Raw genomic sequence first — 18953 nt, 5'->3', positions numbered from 1 at the left:
TATTTGAAAAGTGTCCTGCGATAACCTCTGTTATGATGTGGTACTAAAAATGCATTTAAACATTGTTATCAAGAAAAACTGACAATATAAATGAACATAAATAGTGTTAGTGTTCTCACCCATACATTTATTCATTTTTTGTAAAATAATTGAAAGTGTATGCACTCACATGACATTTGTAGGTCCCTTACCTCCTCTTTACTCAGTCTTATTTGTCTTGGCTGGTGACCTAATAATGTTTCTGCCAGTGTCAGCAGGTAGTTGGATTAGTCTGGGCCAATCAGTGCACTGTGTGGTCTCTACCAAGGAGATGCAGGTCCCTGGATTAGCAGTTGTATCCCTCTCTCATCCTTTCTTTATGTTTCTCATTGGGGCAGTGGTCACTCTAAGAAGAACTGCGCTCGCGTTCTCGTCACTGTCCCCCTGCTCTCACCCAGAATGTTCCCTACATAACATCCTCTCTCTTTTAAAACGTGACTTGTAATGGCAAGGCAGAACAGTGGATCTCACTGTCACAGCTGAGGACAGATTGAAGAGGATCAAAAGAGAGGACACATTTTTGTTGGGGATCGTAGGAATTGAACAGCAACAGACATCTCAACTTCTTGGTTAAATTCAGTTGGATCAGTGAAACATTCCCTCTGTAGACTTTTAAATCCACATTTTTTTTTTGTTGAGAAATACAATTGTAACTGGAATCGCTTTTTCTTGGAATTTTCTACAATTCCCTCCAGATTGGCTTTGCTATGGGAGAGTTCACCATTCAGTTTTTGGAACGTTCTCGAGGACTTGAAAAGCAGATGTGATTCTTGGCAGGTCTGCGACTCTGGATTGTGTCCAGGTTTGCTGCATTCTTATGGAGTAATTCAATGGACAGTATGGACTTGGAAACTGGAAATTTCATCTCAGCTGGCTATATCAGCTAGCTGAAATCGCTAAAGGTCTCACCATTGCGTCATCAGTGATAGAGTAAAACAGTTGCTTATTCCTCGACTTTTTCAACACAGCCAGTCTTGTTAAACTTTGACCTCATGGCATCTGAGCCTTGCCCTTTGACTGGAGCTGAGAGAGCGATGTGTAGACTGGTCCACCATGGACCCCGACCTCAAGCTATGCTAAGGCCTTTACACTTGGAGCTACAGGTGTATGTGGACAAAACACGAACCAAGCAAAAACACAGGTACTGCTAAAATCACTGAAAAGGGTTGATTTTGTGGTCATTTTGTTGCTTGGCAGGCAAGGCTTTACATTCATCAGGGAAAGTTGAGAAAATTTTGACCAGAAGATCACATTGGTAATAAAAATTGCAGTTAATTGCCAGTCACAATAAATCCTTTTGGCATTTTCACCATGACTACAAAAGGGCTATCAATTAACCTCGTAAAGTGCCTAATTAAATTTGAGAAGACCAACATTACAAGGAATTAAAGTAGTGGTTGTAGCGCAAGTGAAATGATGGAAACGTGGGTCCCTAACATGGCAATATGAAGAAAAGGGGAACAGGTAAATTAAATAAATAAATAAATAAATAAATAAATAAATAAGCTGGGGCTTTGACCAGAAATAGAGAATAAATAACCCAGATATACTTTAAGGGAGAGAAAGAATGTGAAGACGTGGAGGATGTGAAGTATTTCTTCAATGCGCTCCTGAAACACTCTTCTAATCCTGCAGGTGAAACTAAATATGGTACAACTCTTTGCTATACATTTGGATATTGCCATTTGTAAAACAGATTAAATGCAAAGATTATCCTTGCTTAACTCTACATTCTAGTACCTTATCTGGAATTTAGAGCTGCAACCAAATCGGCTAGTCTTTAGTTTATCCTGGATTATACAATGAATCTGGGATGTATGCAGTACTTTCTGGAAAGACCTCACTGATGAGGCCTTTTTGTGCCTCTTATGGTCGGTCATAAGACACACGCTTCTGGCTTGATACATCAATATTTTGATCATTATTTTGTCTATTGATAGTCCTCCAGACATAACACATGGTTTCTGATTTATTTTGAACAAAGATCTCAGAAAAAGTATATGTAAGAGTTCTGTACACAGCAGCGTATAACAGTAAAATTATTACTTTTCAAATTGTTAAAATGGGTTCTGCCAAATACCTTCGTATTGAAATGTCCCCTTAAAGACAAAGAAGATGTCAGTAGGCACAAAGATAATATTTCTTCTACAATTCCTGAGTCAGCGTCATTGATGGAGTAGTTGCCATGGTAACCATTGCATTGTAGAAGGGATAGGAAGACTTCTCTTGACTTAGCTTTTGTTATTTATGGAACATGTTGCTTCTATTATATTTCAGCTTAGCAATGCACGGCAACAGAAAAACACTTGGATCATCCCTTGCTGACACAGGAATGACCAGCATCATTGATTTGCAGATTTCCCCATGTTCCCATAGACTATGAAAAATATCAGTTACTGAATTACTCATACTCGTTTTTTCATATAAATCATGACTATACGCAAAATATAAAGTTGAAAGGCAGGCAGCTTTATCCGCTTGATTATAGCAACCGGTAATGCAAGAGAACTATATGACTATAAATCAGACAAAACAGGCTGATATGTGCAGTAATAAGCGAGAAGTGCAACACCTTTTCAAGGTGCTCATCTTAGAGGCTTGGACTCAGTTGCTAAGGCAACAGTGCACAGATATGGCTACAGATCTTGTTGTCATGGTGATACTGGCAATTCATTCCCCACCATGAGAAGATGTTGCACTGCCACTCTAATAAGTATCCATGTTACTGTAGATCGTTGCTATGTAGTGCTCATATGTTAATACTGTTTTCTGTCTTTCCCTTTGTGTATGTGTAAACCTGTGTGTGCACCATTTAGGATGGAGGCCTCTTGCTTGGAGTTAGCCTTGGAAGGAGAGCGGCTGTGCAAGGCGGGGGACTTTAAAGGGGGAACAGCATTTTTTGAGGCAGCCGTGCAAGTCGGCACAGAAGACCTGAAGACCCTCAGTGCCATCTACAGCCAGCTGGGAAATGCCTACTTTTACCTCAAGGAGTACGGCAAAGCCCTGGAATACCACAAACATGATCTTACTTTGGCCAGGTATGCATTGTACCTTTTTTAATAGCTGCAACCAACTGCATAGTAAAAGTTGGTTTGAAGTTGCCACTAGGTATTTTGGAACTGTTTTAGGAACTTAGGTACTGAAATAAATGATTAAAGACCACCAGGGATTTCATTATATTAACAATGCGTCAGACAATGAAAATCCCAAGAAAAAGTGAGGGGACTTTCATATAGTAGCAGTCGACTACCGCCAGCAGGATATTTAGCTTATATGAGTAATCTGGTCCCCTGCAGTGAGTGCAGCTGGTGCTTCAGAAGGGAAGTGATCAAAGACCCCAGGGAGATTTACCTTGTTACATTACAGTCTCACCAGGGCCACTGGGACCTGGTCCCAGGAAGTAAGCATCCAATTAAAAATGTACTATACAGCATCTCCCAATTAAATCTTGTTATAGTACTAAAAAAGTGATTGCTCAACTAACATTGACATAGAAAAACTAGTCTTTGCTCCCACCACTGAACACCAGAAATGTGTTTCTTTGCTTTCTCAGAACAATAGGTGACAGAATTGGAGAAGGAAAAGCCAGTGGCAACCTTGGTAACACATTAAAAGTGTTGGGGCGCTTTGATGAAGCTGTTGTGTGCTGTCAAAGACATCTGGATATTTCTCAAGAGCAGGGCGACAAGGTAACAAGCATGTTTTTTATTTATAGCATCTCCCTAAAAGACCTCAAAAACTACAATATATTGTATTGTTTATTTTCTCCTTTGACCACATGAAACCTTTCCTACAAAATCTTTTTAAATGTAAAATTTGAAACATCTTAGATGTATACATTGTATTTTTATACCTCCAGTTTTTTTCTGAGCATCATGAGATGTTGCACAAATTAAATGCTTGAGCACATTACTGAAGGCATATGTGGATGTCCAGATGCACACATGCACACAATCTTCTGGCGAGAAAAAAAATAAATCAACCGAATAAAAATACACAGATATCTTGATATCTCCAGAGAGATCTTTTTGCATCATTTTTCACTCTTTTCTTAACCTCTCTTTTCTGTGTCTCTTTATTGTATTGTTAGGTTGGAGAGGCCAGAGCACTGTATAACGTAGGAAATGTGTTTCATGCGAAGGGCAAACAGCAGTTATGGGGCTGCACCCAGGAACCAGGGGACCTACCCCCTGATGTTAGAGACACACTGCAAAGGGCCACTGGCTTTTATGAGTATGTATTCTTGAACATGAACGCACACAACAGATGGATGTTTACAACAGAAAACCAAAATCACTGTCAAGAAAAGTCAAGAAAAAAAACAGCATTTTGTGGTGTCACAATGGATTTAATGCTCCACAAACTCCACAATATTGATACAGTTAAAATATTTTGCTTTTCCAAAATTGCATACAGAAATTTTTGAGACAAGTTTGAGACAACTCTGGCAGTTATTACCCCTTCGGCTATTCATGAATACGTCTGTGTCTTCGTGGCACATCTGGATTGCTGTTATTTTTACCTGCAGATTTGGAGAGCATCTGTGGAGAGAGAAAAAGCTAACTTTAAAACAGTACACATATTTTCCACTGATATTTCAATCTTGGCTTTAGCTGCATTGTTTGTTCATTTCACCATTCTTGTCAAGAAGCAGTCCAGACTTGATTTGGCTGTGTGTTTGATCAAAACTAACTGCCCTAAGATCTTTCCTACACTTAAACAGAAGTCCATTTACTCAAATTTGCCACTATTAATTTATTCTCACAACCCCCCTCATTGCTTAATTCTTAAAAACACCCCCACAGAATCCTACCACTGTCTTACTTTACAACTGGGATGCTGCCAGAATTGCTGATAAGTGGTGTCAGTTTTCAGCAGAATCTTACTTTGCACTGCTGCTGATGATTTCTATTTATTTTCACCAGACCAAAAAATGTGGATTTAATCAACTTGCGGCTCTCAGTGTTTAATATACCCAGCTTTGTGAAATGCCACACTGACTGCTTTTCTTTTGACAAGATCTTGTCTTAACTTAAGAGCTCTGCAGTTTTGTCAGATTTGTCCTTGGGTTGCTTGTTTTGACTGGACTGAACAGCTTTTTGAAATAGATATGTTCAGTCAAGTCCAATTTTTTTTATATAACCCAAAACCACAGATTACAATAAGCCTCAAGGGGCTTTACAATATGTACAGCATACAATATCCTTAGATCATTAATTCAGATAAGGGAAAACTCTCTAAAAAAAACCCTTTCCCAGGACAGACAGATACAGTAGATACAGATAGTCTGCTTTCAGACACAGTAATGTGTTTATGATATGTTTTTTTCTATATATATACATATATATACTAAGAATGGATCTTAATGTATTTTACCAACTGCTACTAAACTGGTGTGTACTTATCTCTGTAGGATGAACTTGTGCTTGGTCAAAGAACTTGGAGACCGAGCTGCTCAGGGGAGGGCCTATGGCAACCTTGGCAACACCCACTATCTGCTGGGAAACTTTGTTGAAGCTATCAAGTTCCACCGTCAGGTGAGAAATTTAAGATGATTACCAGTATACTATTAATGCAACTAGGGCATAGATAAGAGTTATCAGGCTTGATGTTGTGCCAAAGCAGAACAGTGACCTTGCCTCTCCAGAGCAATGGCCAAACTTTGCTTCTGACATATAAGGTCGTTCACACTAACTTTATGGCTCACCGTGATATCGCACTGGAATGCACTTGATGAGAGTGGAAATACAAATCAAGAGACATTTTGCAGTTTCTTTATCAAAAAATAAATCCAATTCTTTTTAGATCAGGTCTCACAAATACTGTGACCATACACCTGAACATAACTTCCTGTTTTATGTACAGTATGTTTGGTTTGCCTTACCCATCCATTAACATACACATTAAAAAGTTTGGGGGTGTTTTAGTGGCTTGTGCACATGCTGTATGGCCATGACTTCCTAGCCAGGAATCTTTGAGTGTCCTTCCTGAAGCCACAGTGCCACATCATAAATTTGCAAGTTTTCGTCATCCATGCATTTGCTTCTTGCCGGAAAAAGATCCTTCCCAGTTTGCCTTGCACAAACTTTAGTCTAACCAACATGCAAAATAGCAGGACTCACCAATGCTCAGCCAGTTTGAGAGTGAAGGGGGGACTGACTTCTCATTCAGAAATGTTTTACTTTGGTCATTACATTGTGCCTGTTTTTATATAATTACAGTCTGATAAAATACAACTACAGAGTACAAGAGATGGCATACGTGGCATTGCATGCAAGGACAGGGATAGGTGTTGTACCAGCACACAGTGTGCAGAGATTGATGGCCTCTCTTAGAACGAAAAATGAAGGAAATTGGTTTCTTGGTGAATCACAGGCAAGCATGGCTTCAGGCTCTCTCTCCCCATGTTTCCTGTCACTCTATATTGTAAACTGCTTGTTTTCTCATGGGAGAAGCCGATCTCTTCTCTTTTCCATCACAAATCTATCAGTGCGCCATGTAGGGTAGCCTGCTGCTTTTAAAGGGAATCAGAAGGGCTGATTTGATGCACCACTGGTGCAGCAGCACATCTTTTCATGGAGTCATGTGTCCAACAGAGCTTGCAACTTGAACCAGCTGTTATTTCCTGTGCTCTAGTCCCTGAGTCAAAAAAAATAAAAACAAAGAGTAGGGCAAAGTAAGGTAAAATGACACGAAAAGTTAATATGATTGAAAATATTTTGTTAATTTGGTTTAATTTGACCTTGTCTTTCACAGCGATTATCAATAGCCAAAGAATTTGGAGACAAAGCGGCAGAACGGCGAGCCTACAGTAACCTAGGCAATGCCCTGATATTCCTGGGCCAATTCAACACAGCCACGGAGTACTACAGGTGAGGAAAGAGGGGAGTCTGACATCTAGTGGAGAGAAGGTGAAGTGAACCAATTCCTGCAAAAATGAAGATGTCACTGAAGTAAAAATTGAATATGAAAATATTGATGCAGGATCTGATGCATGACACAAGAAAATGCTGCAAGACTATTTTTCCTTTTCTCTTTTACCTCCAGTCTCGTTTATTCATCTGTTTATTCATCTGTAAACTCACTCACCTCTCTCTTTCTTCCTTTGTTATCTACATATTCAATGTTTTTTTCACTCACTTCGTCCCCCGTTTCTTTTCCTACAGGAAAACTTTGCAACTATCCAGGCAGCTGAGGGACCAGGTGATGGAGGCTCAGGCCTGTTACAGCCTTGGAAACACCTACACTCTTTTGCAGCAGTATGAGCGGGCCATAGACTACCACCTGAAACACCTGTACATAGCCCAGGAGCTCACTGATAGGTAGAATGGGCATGAGCAACATCTAATGCAAACAGCCAAACATGCGGGAGTACAGGGACAGTTTTTAACCTTTGTCTGTATGTTCATGTCTCATTAGAGTTGGTGAGGGCCGTGCCTGCTGGAGTCTGGGAAATGCATACGTGTCTTTAGGGAACCACAAACAAGCTCTCCACTATGCTAGAAAGCACCTGGACATCTCAAAAGAAGTGAGACAGTAATTCTGAAAGAAACGCACCTTTGGTTAAGTCGAGGCTTCTTGCATTCGACCTATTTTGACCCGCTCTGTCCCTGCCGCTTCATTCTCATCCTCAGATTGGAGACAGAAATGGGGAACTGACAGCGAGAATGAATGTGGAGCAGCTGATGGAGGTTCTGGGGGTCAGTGAGAGCGACCTTTCACCCTCCAGTTCAGAGTTTGAGATGCAAGGTGAGAGTAAAAGTTATTTTCAGTTTTTTATATAATAATATGATATAATATGATATAACATGTCAATTGTGTGTGAACTTTAGAGCTCTAATTTACTTTATGTGTGTCATAACTTGTTATAGTTGAGATAATGTGACAAGCAGACAATGTTGGCATTCATTTAGGCAATTACACATGTCAGTGAAAATGTAAGATACATAAAAGCTTTTACTGCATATTGTGAAGAGGTTTTTTAACTGTAAAATTACTTTTTACTAAATCTCAGATATATTTGTTATCATTTGAAAGAAATGTGAGCAGGAGCTTAGAATTACACCTGGAAAACATGCAGTATGCTTAATCAGTGTATAAGTACATATACAGTAATATTTTAGTTTGTATGTAACACTTTAAGCTGGTGTCAAAGGTCCGCTTTTACTTTAAATTGAATTCTGTAATGACATTCATGTTTGCATCTCTTTTTATGATTCATTCTGCTGTAGATTTTGCATAATAGCGAATGTTTTAAGCCATATACAGTCATTGGTGTTACAAACAAACAAACAAACAAACAAAGAGAAGAATTTTATGGCGCCTTCGCTGACTGTGGAATGAAATAGCGACTCAATGAACTAAAGACTTTAGTTGACTTTGGTCCATTGTTGTCTTCTCCACCACTTATGTAACCTAATTTCTTTAACGTTGTGTAAGCAAGTTACTCCGTTTCCTTAGTCATGGCAAGGGAAAGGGTGCGGCAGATGTGTGTGTGCTTGCATTTGTGTGTGTGTTTTGAATGTGAATTTAAACCAGAGACCTGACTGTTTGCACAAGCTGTGGTTAGGAGAAGCTGTCTTGGAGCTGTACTTGCTCTCTCATCTCACAAAAATGAGTACAGAAAATAACAGCCATAGAGCTTTGGGGAACTGCTTACTATATGTCAGTGGTTTTAAATGTAGAAACCTATCTGAGGTGTTTTGCAGATGTGTCGCCTTAAAACTACAGATAACTGACTTTGAAATATTTTTTAATCGTTTGTAGATTCTGCTATTTTAACTTCAATGTTTGACAAAAATAATGTGTGTGGGCTTGATCAAGCTAACTGAAATACTGTATGTGTACACAAGGTGGCCATTTAAATGTAAAACTAACTTAAGATGAGACAGACGTATCAGACTGTCTGTGTTATGTCTGAACTGAGGCTAAATGTGAGAGAAAGCAAAAAAAAGGGTGTGTATATTTTTGGGGTAAGATGGGGATTCTTGTCTTTAACCCCAGTCTGAGGAAAATAGTTTGTTTCTAAAGCACATTCTGTTTTCCTCAAATAATACAATTGATTACTATTATAGAGTATTGGGAGCATTTAGCACATATAAAATGAACCATGGAGAAAGTACAATTTCTATCAGTACAGTCAGTCTGGCTTTAGTGTGATGTTTGCGTTCATGAACCCTCCTCTGGGCAGAAACTCACACCCATGTCCTACATTTCCCTCTCTGGTGCAGAGCTGGCAAACAGACTCTTATTCAGTTTGTTTGCTCGGTTGTCTGCCTGAACCACAAATCCGCACCAAACATCATGGGACCAATGCTGACAAGACGGGCTGCTGCAGGGACAAGACAAAGATCGCCTTGCATGCTTGATTTTAATTTTAGACTAAACTGTTTGAGAGTTTCTACAGTTGTCAGATATTTAATGTTATGAAGTAACATTTATTTACTTATGTGTTTTTTTTTTCCGTAGGAGCAAGACCCAAATTCACCAAAAGAAACAGCATGGACAGTGTAGAACTGTGGAAGTACTCAGATAAGGTGATTTCTCCTTCTCGCATTTCAGTACAATGCTCCAGAGAGAAAGGTGCCTGTAAATGTGAGCTACACACCTCTGCCCAAAGAGTTATCAATCCCACTCTAACAGTGTGTTCTTTAACTGCAGAATGGTGAGAACCAAGACTTGGAAAGTATACCCAGGAGATCCAAGAGTCAGCTGTCACAGCCAGGTAAAAGAAAAGGCTATCCTGACAGTCAGTCATCGGATGAAAGGCCATGGTTGGACTCTCCTGTAGACACCGATGACATCACTGTGCAAGTTCCGCCTCCAGTACCAGTGAGTAGCTGTAGCTTTATTTTCTTGTTAGGTCCTCCGACCCAGTCATGTTCCTTATGTGGTGCTTAGCAAAAACTTTCCCCTGGAGAGAGGCAGGCTAACTATTTCCCCTTGTTTTGCAGTCTTTATGGTAAGCTAAGCTACCTGGTTGGTGGAAGTTCCTTCATATTTACCATACAGATATGAGAGTGGTATCAATCTTCTCATCTAACTTACGACAGCAAAGCATATTTCCCAAAATGTTGAACTATCCCTTTAATTCAAATTTTCCTCAGTTTCCAGACTTAGTAATTGCAGCTTTAGTTGATAAAAAGCCTAAGGATAAAGAATTAAATCTAGGTATTATCCTCTTTGCTGACAACAGATGAAACTCAGAGTATTAAGCAGCCCACCAAAATGCATAATATCAGCCCTTAGTTCACATTCCTGCAAAGTAAGATATGCCCAGCTTTTAATTCAATCACTAAGAGCCCACCTGAGAAAAGATGGGTATAATTTTTCTCATAGAAAGCATCAAGAGGACCCGAAATGCTGACTGCTGTATTCACTTAACTACTTTTTCCATTTTAGTCTGTTCACCCCGTCCAAAATGTCTTCAGGGCTTTTGCTTTAAAGAGAAAATGAAAGGAATTGGAGATTAAATTGGGAACATTTCTCTTAATTTCCCATGAGGTTATACAGTGTGATGTAAAAAGTCAGATACAGTGTAAAGGTGTCTTCTCATTAAATACCAACAGTGCTCCATTTGCCGTGAACTAGATTCTTAATGAATATGCTGTTTTGCAGCTGTTGTATCCCTAGAATCCTGTCTCCCCACAGCAGCTAATCATGCTGTGTTTCTGTGACAATGCTAATTGTTGTAATCAGCAAGCTGACATGTTCAAAAAACGTGAAAATTACTGGGCTGCATGATGATACTTCATCACAAGGGCCTAGAAATAGCATCTAGAGTTAAATGCTGGTAATCCTGATGACATTGAAGCATACGCTTTCTCAAGTCTGCCAAGACAGTTGTGTGGCTGAACTTGCCACTTTTTCCTAAAGCTAGAAATCACAGAGAAAGCCACCATGTGATATCAGCAGGGGCAGTTTTAGTTAGTTATCAGAATAAAGATTCCATTCTAGCATTGTTATTTCTTATGAAACAGTTGAATAAACAACCTACAAACTTGTTATTGGTCAACATCTACTTCAACACAATCTTAAGAAATTCTATTTTCTGATTTTATAGATTTATAGATTGAGTATTGATTGAACTATCCTGGGGCTGTATATCGTTGACAAACTGTTTTTAACTCTAGGTCCACTGACTCACTTGTTTCGTAGCTTTTGATCACATGGTCTTCATCAACAGACGGAGATAGCTTTGGTGTAATGGAAATGTAGCTCTCCAAACTTTCCAGTGACTTCTCGTCTATGTTGGCTTAAAATTTTAACTTGACAGTTCATTCTTGATCTTGGAAACAGCACTGGATAAAACCACTTGCAGCCTGTTTTTTCTGGAGCTTTCGACCATATCACACGGTTTTCCTCAGAAGAATAAACAGTACATACATTTTGCAATTTTAGTTATTTTATTATAAATGCGTGTACTGTTATCTGACACACTTGTAGTCATGCTTGTTGATAAGACGCATTTTACAGAGGTGATAGAATTGAATTCCTGTGTTTGAAAATTCTGTCCGGTGATGGGTTGGTGATTGTTTTTATGCTTTTGTGACAGCCGTGGCCGGAAGCATTGGGTTTATAGGTTGTCCGCATGTACATGTATCCGTACCTCAGTGATGCATACTCAAAAATTCTTTAACTAGTTCTAAAGAAATTCCACATAAATGTACACAGTACATACAGTACTTTTACTGTTACATTTGTGTACAGTGTACACAAATGTAACAGTAAAAAACGGAATGTTCTGCAAAAATACTTTTTCTGGCCATTATTCAGTGCCATAACTCAGGAACAGAATGGGACATTGTGACCATATTTCACATTTGTCAGATACTGAATTGGTAACACTAATCTTGGGTGCCCCTCGTTGAAACTGGTGGTTGTTGGTACTTGGAAGTCTTCTGTGCTGCCAGGTTGATGGTGTGTGTGTGTGTGTGTGTGTGTGGTTGTGTGTGTGTGTGATTGTTGTGTGTTGTGTGTGTGTGTGTGGTGTGGTGGTGTGTGTGTGTGGAGTGAGAGGCACCGCGTTTGTGTAGATTTGTGCTCTCTTTAGCCAGTAGCATCCATACATTTGAAGCATTGTCTACTGTCATGGCTACAACTTTGAGTTCTATCAGAATCTGCTTTATTGGCCAATTTTATTTTTATATCCCTGTATCACAAATCAAAAATTTGCCTCAAGGGGCTTCACAGTCTGTACAACAAACAACCTTTTCTATCCGAGAGGATGATGAGCAACCCCAGGTGTTCCCAAACAGAGCTGAGCCACACGACCTTCACTCCACCATCGAGACAACAAAGACTCACAGCAGCAAAGCTCAAGCACATCATTCACAGAGGTAGTAAAAAACACACAGAGGGAGAAAGAGACAAAGACAAGATACACAAAAGGAGAGCGAGAGACGAGAGGAGAGGCGGAAGATCAAGATCTAAACATCTGGAATGAACATGGATGTACACTGCAACACTACTAGTTGGTGGAGGCAGTAATTGTAGTTTAGCTTTAGGTACAGTTTTTTGCTGCTATACAGGGTATGATAATAGACAACATGTTGGTTGGAAATGCCATCTCCCGATGACTTTTTAATCTCTCCCCCTGACTCATTTTAATAAACAAGGACCCTGTAAAAGTTACTGAAATATGCAGTGGATATCCTAGGCAAAAGGTCAGCATCCTCACCAACTGATTATCTACATAGCAGGCATGGAAATAAGGAAGCATCATTGTTCTTGTATTGCAGAGTACAGCTAGTTAGTCCTAGTACTTTATGCATGATAAGGAAAAAACTACAATTAGACAATCACTGTGCGTTAACTCTCAATTGATGATTGATTGTGTTTTTGGTTTAATATCCTAACTTAAAATGTTCCTTTATTGTTCATCTGTAATTAAAACCTAATATGTAGAACATATGAAGTTGGAAAGCCCAACTGTGATACAATCAAGAATTACTTTTGTCTTTTACGCTCCTCCATTCACACACTCACTCTCCCCTCTCTTGCACACGCACACCTTAATTTCCCTATCTCCCACTCTCGTTCTGCCTCTTTTCTTTCCCTCTCATCATCATCACGTGTTCCTTTCTCTCTTGTTCGTCCATCCCTTTGGCCTACTTGATTAATTGGACAATACAGAGAGGGAAGTGAGGAGATCCACACAGAGAACACGAGGCCAAGGACAGAGGACAGAAACTGCTATAAGTCGCAGCTGATAAGTGTGCAAAGTATATAACAATAACATGGACGTTTTTTATGTTATGTTAATAAAAAATAAGTCCTTGATTTTGAATGGAGCTTTGTCAGGTTTGAGTTTTAGGAAATGAGTGTTGACATTGGTGGTTCTTGTCATTTAAAGGACTCCACCCCCTGTCCCCTCTCTCCCCCTTTCCGCCCCCCCTAGCTTTCCCTCTCTGCTGATAATGTGACCTTGATCACAGAACTGCTACCCTCCCCACAGGGTCAACCCCCCTGCGTCCCATAATGAGTTGTTTTCCCACAGTGGGTGAACGGGACAAAAATGGCCTGCAGGAGAGCCCCAGGGAGAGGGAGTGAGTGAGACAGAAAGAAAAAGAGAGGGAGGCAGAGAGCAGCAGGGGTAGGGAGTGGACGGTAGAGATTCAAAGACGGCTGGAATAGAGGGATTCAAGAGGAGAGGAAATTAGAGGGAGGGAGTCGAGTGCAGCAGGGGAGCAGAGAGAGAGTGATGTAAAGTGGTGGGTGAAAGCAGGGGGGAGAGGAGGTGTGAGCCAGGCGTGTGGACATAGCGAGAGGGAAAGAGAGCTCAGAGAGACAAGAGAGAGAGAGAGAGATAGAGGACAAAGAAGAAGTGCTGCTGGTAAGATGTTTCATTTATGTTTTACAACTTGACGAACAACATGGTGCAGAGGACAGCAGAGGTTAAACATTTTCTTTTCCTTTGACACATGTAATTGTGTATGTATTTGCAGTTTCTGTGTTTTTACTGTATGTATATAAATATATATTTTACTCTGTCTCATAGGGAGGGGATTTAAGTGAAGAACTTTCTATGATAAATTGTAAAAGTTCTGTCTGTTTTGTCTGAAACTTTCCGTCAAAGTTGCAACTGAAAAGATTCTTAGAATAGAGCTGAGTGAAATCAGGTGTCTGCTGACGGTGACCTACTTCACATATTGCTGAAAGGCAAATTGATTTTAACTCCATCCGCTAGTTGGTGTCAAAGGTGTCATATCGTATTCTGGCTCAGGGATACGTTGGAAGACTTTCAATTGTGAATGTTCATTGGTACGTTGTTATTGTGGGTTTTAGTTCGTCAAGGCGAGGGAGAGAAGTAAGGTCAATAAGCTTTTATAACGGGGACACTATCAGACTGCTTTCGATCTGTGATGCTTACTGTTACGTCGTCTGTCTGCTTTGGGCCATTTTGTTGACGTTTTGACGTCAAAAATTGTTGCAATGTTGTGATTGCTAATTTTTACTTACGTATGAGAGTGAATTTATATAGTATGTTATAGTAAAGTTTTAGACAGAGCCAGATCTATGGTGTTGAGGACAGTTTTAAAGCTTAAGTTAACTATTTTTAAAGGAATTATTTTAAAAAGTATTTACCTGATTAGGTTTACTGAGTAAAAGTCAGAACAGATTAATGTTCCAGATTTGAGAGGTTTCCAGTTCTTTTTATTCTGCAGGGTTATCCAGATATCTCAGCCCTTCTTGGAATAGACACCAGGCAAGTAGAGCTACTGCAATTTGTAGGATAGATTGGAGAAAGCACAATTCAGCTTATTGTTGTACTGAAAGTTTTTTTTTATTTTTTTTTGCTTTCATCTGATAGTTGATTTACTTTGTTGGCAGTTTTATAAATTCTCAGATAATTTCCCAGTGTGCCAGCAGCTTAATTTATTTTAGGCTGATAGATGAGTTCCGTATCATAACATCGCAGTGTGAGTGCCAGAATATCTCAGTAGCACTGGTGAAACATAATAAATTCCACATTTGCTTTGCTGGCTCAGTGTGTTTGTAGCTAAAACATCTTTTTCATGCATTTATTATCCACTTCAGTTGCAAAGCTTAAACACATTAGCTGGACTGTGTGACACTGGGCGAGAGAGCATCATTCAGCCTGATGTGAGAGAGCACCTCTTGGTGTCATCCCAAAACAAACAATGGAAGAAGCCTCGTCAGAGGCTGACTAGCAGTGAGGATGTGACACAGAAATAGCATTCAGTCAGTCAGTGATTGAATCATTGATTGGCTGTTCATTGATTAGAGCTGAATGCTCATTTCCATCCCGGCCAACTGCATCTGAAACCAAGGACAGTTAGGGTTTAACATTTCCACTTTCCATGTGTGAAAGTTTAAAACAATGAAAACTTTTAAAAATAACTATGATATTGAAATATGACAAAAAACAGTGTAAAAAGCGCACATTGACAACAATTACATTTATATTCATCATATTCATGCCATATAACTGGTCACAATCCAATCCACTTAGCACCTCAACAGCTGTCTAATGTGGCTATTTCCTTTCTTTACAATATCACTATATGGGTCATTTTACTTAAATGCAAATGGGTTGTTTATTTTTATGTGACACCTTATGATATTGTACCACCTTCAGTATCTAGGCCAAGGTAGTCTCACCAGCAAGACCATCCCTAGTGAGTTAATCAGCTTATTCTTCTCTTCCACAATCTGGCCATCTTGAAAATCCTTGTCCAAATCATTCTGGCATCGTGTCTAATTAATTTATCTGCACATCATGTGTCTTGAATCGAGGAACAGTTCAGCACAATCAGGTAGTTCAGTAAAGTGAACTTCATTCTCAACACTTTGCTGTGCAGTTGTCCTGGCTGGCAAGATAAGCCATTCAGTCTTTGCCTGTAACGAGCATTTATACTAACTTGTCGTTTTTCTTTCAGAAGCTGGGCCGTGACCCCTCCGATGAAGACTGCTTCTTTGACCTCCTTAGTAAGTTCCAGAGCAGCCGCATGGATGACCAGCGCTGCCAACTTGATGAGTCACAGAACGGAGACAACGGAGAAGGTGCTGCCAACTCCGTGCCGTCCCTGAATGAGATGATAGGTTGGTTGACAACAGTATTCACATGCCCATTTACTCCTTTACTGGTTATTTTAAGGACACCTGAACTCCTTTTTTAAATGGCAGCAATAGTATCAAATACATTTGCACTCACTGTGCTCTACTCTCTTTTCCTAGATCCTGCGATTACCACTTCCCCCCAGACCGAGGAGCTGTTTGATTTGATTGCTAGCTCTCAGAGCCGCCGTCTTGATGACCAGCGGGTTAATGTTGGTAACCTTCCAGGACTGAGGATTACCCATAACAATCTGGGACACCTGGTGGGTGAGGGAGATCATCAAGAACCCAGCGATGACTTCTTCAACATGCTTATCAAGTGCCAGGTAAGGCCACGATTCAGACATAAACTCAGGGATGTAATCATTTTAGATTATTAGTCTTATAGACAATGTCACATTTGCCTCTACACTCTAAATGTTTTACTTTTTCTGACGGCAGTCCTCTAGGATTGATGATCAGCGGTGCTCCCCACCAGAAGATGGCCCCCATGCCCCCACAGTGCCTGACGAAGACTTCTTCAGTCTAATCCAGAGGGTGCAGGCCAAGCGTATGGATGAGCAGCGCGTCCAGCTGCCCACAGACGACCAGGACAGCCCTCAGTCCCCTGATCCAGAGCCACCTGGTAGTTTTTCCAGCTAGGACTCGGTGAAAAAATGCTCCACAAATTCATGTCAAAGAAAATAAATGCGGATCAAGTGTAAGAAACATGAGCCAACATTTAAAGACAGCATTAAAAGGGTGAACTAACAAGATTTTTAATAACAAGACAAATTTAATGTGCAATAGGTGGTACCCTGTCAAATGTTGCTAGATGTGTTATGTTCTAAATGTGCGTAAAAGTAACAGGAAAAACAAGCAGAATTTAGGCTTGGTGGTGGGGAGACATGATAACAACAAACATGAAATATTTACTCAATCGAATGCCTTAATCAGCAGTTTTTCAGACTCAAGATTGTAACCCCTGGTGTCAGATGTGTTTTTCTGTGAAGCACATGATAGGCATACAGTGCAATGTGGAAAATTAGTGTGGAGACCTTGAGCACGAGTCGCTAAAGTGACAAAGATTTAATGATAGAAACACAGTTGATGAAAACAGCAGAGAAATTACAGATTTGCACTGAAAACTTGAAGCAGTTTTATAGAGACATGATTGATAATGCATACACCAACTGTGTTCAGGTCAGTTCTGATCAATGCTGCTTTTATCATTGAATTGTTGTGGTTCCCATCGCTCATAGAAAACTGGTGTTATTTGTGCAGTAACAGTATTAGGGATGTCCATCCAGTGTTAAAGAAACTGCTTTGGTCAGTTTAAACTTCCCAACGATTGATAACCACACTTCATTTTTTCTTTCTTTTGTTTTTCTAAAAAGAATCTGATTCATTTAAATTGACAGTGAAATGAGTGAAATATAATTTTCCACATAAATATTATTTATGTGCATTTATGCATTTATAAAAATACACCTCTTTACACAGTGTGCAGTAACTGAGGTTACTGAGCAAATTATATGAAATAGCTGCTTATTTTATAGTTTCAAGATTAGAGTTGTGTGTGATCATTCAAGCTCAAATTAATGTTTCTGCTTAGCTTTTAAAGTAATGCTATCCGCTGCCCATAATGTTCTCAACATCTGATAACAGACTACTGCTTACTGCTTGTATTATTATTATTTCTTAACATAGAAATAGAAGCAGATGGATAAGGTGGATGTGTCGTATTTTGAAAGGTCTAATACCGTGAACAATATTGAAGCACTAATTCTAGGCTGTGCTGCTGGTGTGCTGCCTCCCTGTGGTCAAAACCATGTATTACATCTGTGAAATATAGCGTGCAGTCCATTCCCTACCCTTGAACATTGTAATAATAATATTGCGTTACGGTGCAAGTATGATGATTCTGAGAACTTTCCTCTGGTTTCATCAAAAAAGATTAGCCAACTTATACCATAAATGTGGAGGTTTTTGCAAATAATCTTATTTGGTGTCATTTCATTTGTTGCTAGGTTCCAAAATCAGAGAAACATTTTGCTGTACAGAACATCTGTATAATGGTACTGTACAAAAACTGACCTTACCTATGGGCTTGCTTTTTATTCAGAAGTAGTGCATACCTCATTTTTGTACCTCAAAGCTTATGAAACTTAGAGATATTCTGAACCAGGATGGATCATGTACCTAGTTCATTGGTACTTTTGATTCATCTATCTTTAATAAAACAACACATTGGGAGCTAAAGGTAATTTTTTTTTCTGTTTTTTTGTGAATTAACATTTTTAGAAAGTACGCTGGTACGCTTCTATTTGTCTCTGCCATAATTTGTACATATAAATATATTTTGTATTTATGTTCCATTTGAGGACATGAATATGTCCCCTCATGCTTTTAATAAAATGTTTCAGATGTTTCTATGGGCTCTGTTTTTATTTAGTTTTGGCGAAATAATAAATAGGTTCGCTTTTTGTAAAGTTTGCACACATCAATTCCACTTTTTAACCTGAAGAAAATAGCATGAGTAACACTGACCTCTACAGTGAGACCAAATCATCCCATCCCATCAAATTTGTTCTGGACTGGCTGAAAACAGCACAATAAATGGATTGGATTTCCCAAGCTCTAATCTTTGTTGGAACAAAGCACAAAGGGCTGACCAAATGTGTTGGCTAACTTCCAGTTTGGTTTGCATAATCAAGATTCAGTAGGAATGTTTTATTAAAACACACATTTATTCAGCTTCTGTTTTTCACTGAGAAAATGAAACACTTTCCAAGAACACACCTAAATTCACTCATAATAATACATTGTTCCAGTTTAATCACTTCTAATAGTAT

General features: G+C 39.4%; 1 protein-coding gene across 2 annotated transcripts in view; it reads left to right on the top strand.

The window, feature by feature from the left end:
* The window catches only part of gpsm1b (G protein signaling modulator 1b), a 23708-nt gene extending 5177 nt beyond the window's left edge, over nt 1-18531 (top strand). Inside the window, exons 2-14 of one of the 2 annotated variants that reach the window (XM_035667923.1) lie at nt 2856-3077; nt 3593-3728; nt 4130-4272; nt 5453-5576; nt 6796-6911; nt 7206-7361; nt 7459-7567; nt 7674-7788; nt 9508-9575; nt 9700-9870; nt 15945-16104; nt 16240-16445; nt 16561-18531. In XM_035667923.1, coding sequence (XP_035523816.1) covers nt 2856-3077; nt 3593-3728; nt 4130-4272; nt 5453-5576; nt 6796-6911; nt 7206-7361; nt 7459-7567; nt 7674-7788; nt 9508-9575; nt 9700-9870; nt 15945-16104; nt 16240-16445; nt 16561-16761 — 1927 coding nt within the window. In that variant the 3' untranslated portion in view covers nt 16762-18531. Of the gene's footprint in view, nt 1-2855; nt 3078-3592; nt 3729-4129; nt 4273-5452; nt 5577-6795; nt 6912-7205; nt 7362-7458; nt 7568-7673; nt 7789-9507; nt 9576-9699; nt 9871-15941; nt 16105-16239; nt 16446-16560 lie in introns of both variants that reach the window. The other variant, XM_035667922.1, reaches the window with a different exon arrangement.
* Nucleotides 18532-18953: the final 422 nt, after the last annotated feature.

The sequence above is a fragment of the Morone saxatilis genome, unplaced genomic scaffold (assembly GCF_004916995.1).
Source record: "Morone saxatilis isolate NCDOM2014 unplaced genomic scaffold, NCSU_SB_2.0 Contig21, whole genome shotgun sequence".
In the NCBI taxonomy this organism is placed as follows: Eukaryota; Metazoa; Chordata; class Actinopteri; family Moronidae; genus Morone; species Morone saxatilis.
This window is presented reverse-complemented; position numbering and strand designations above follow the sequence as displayed.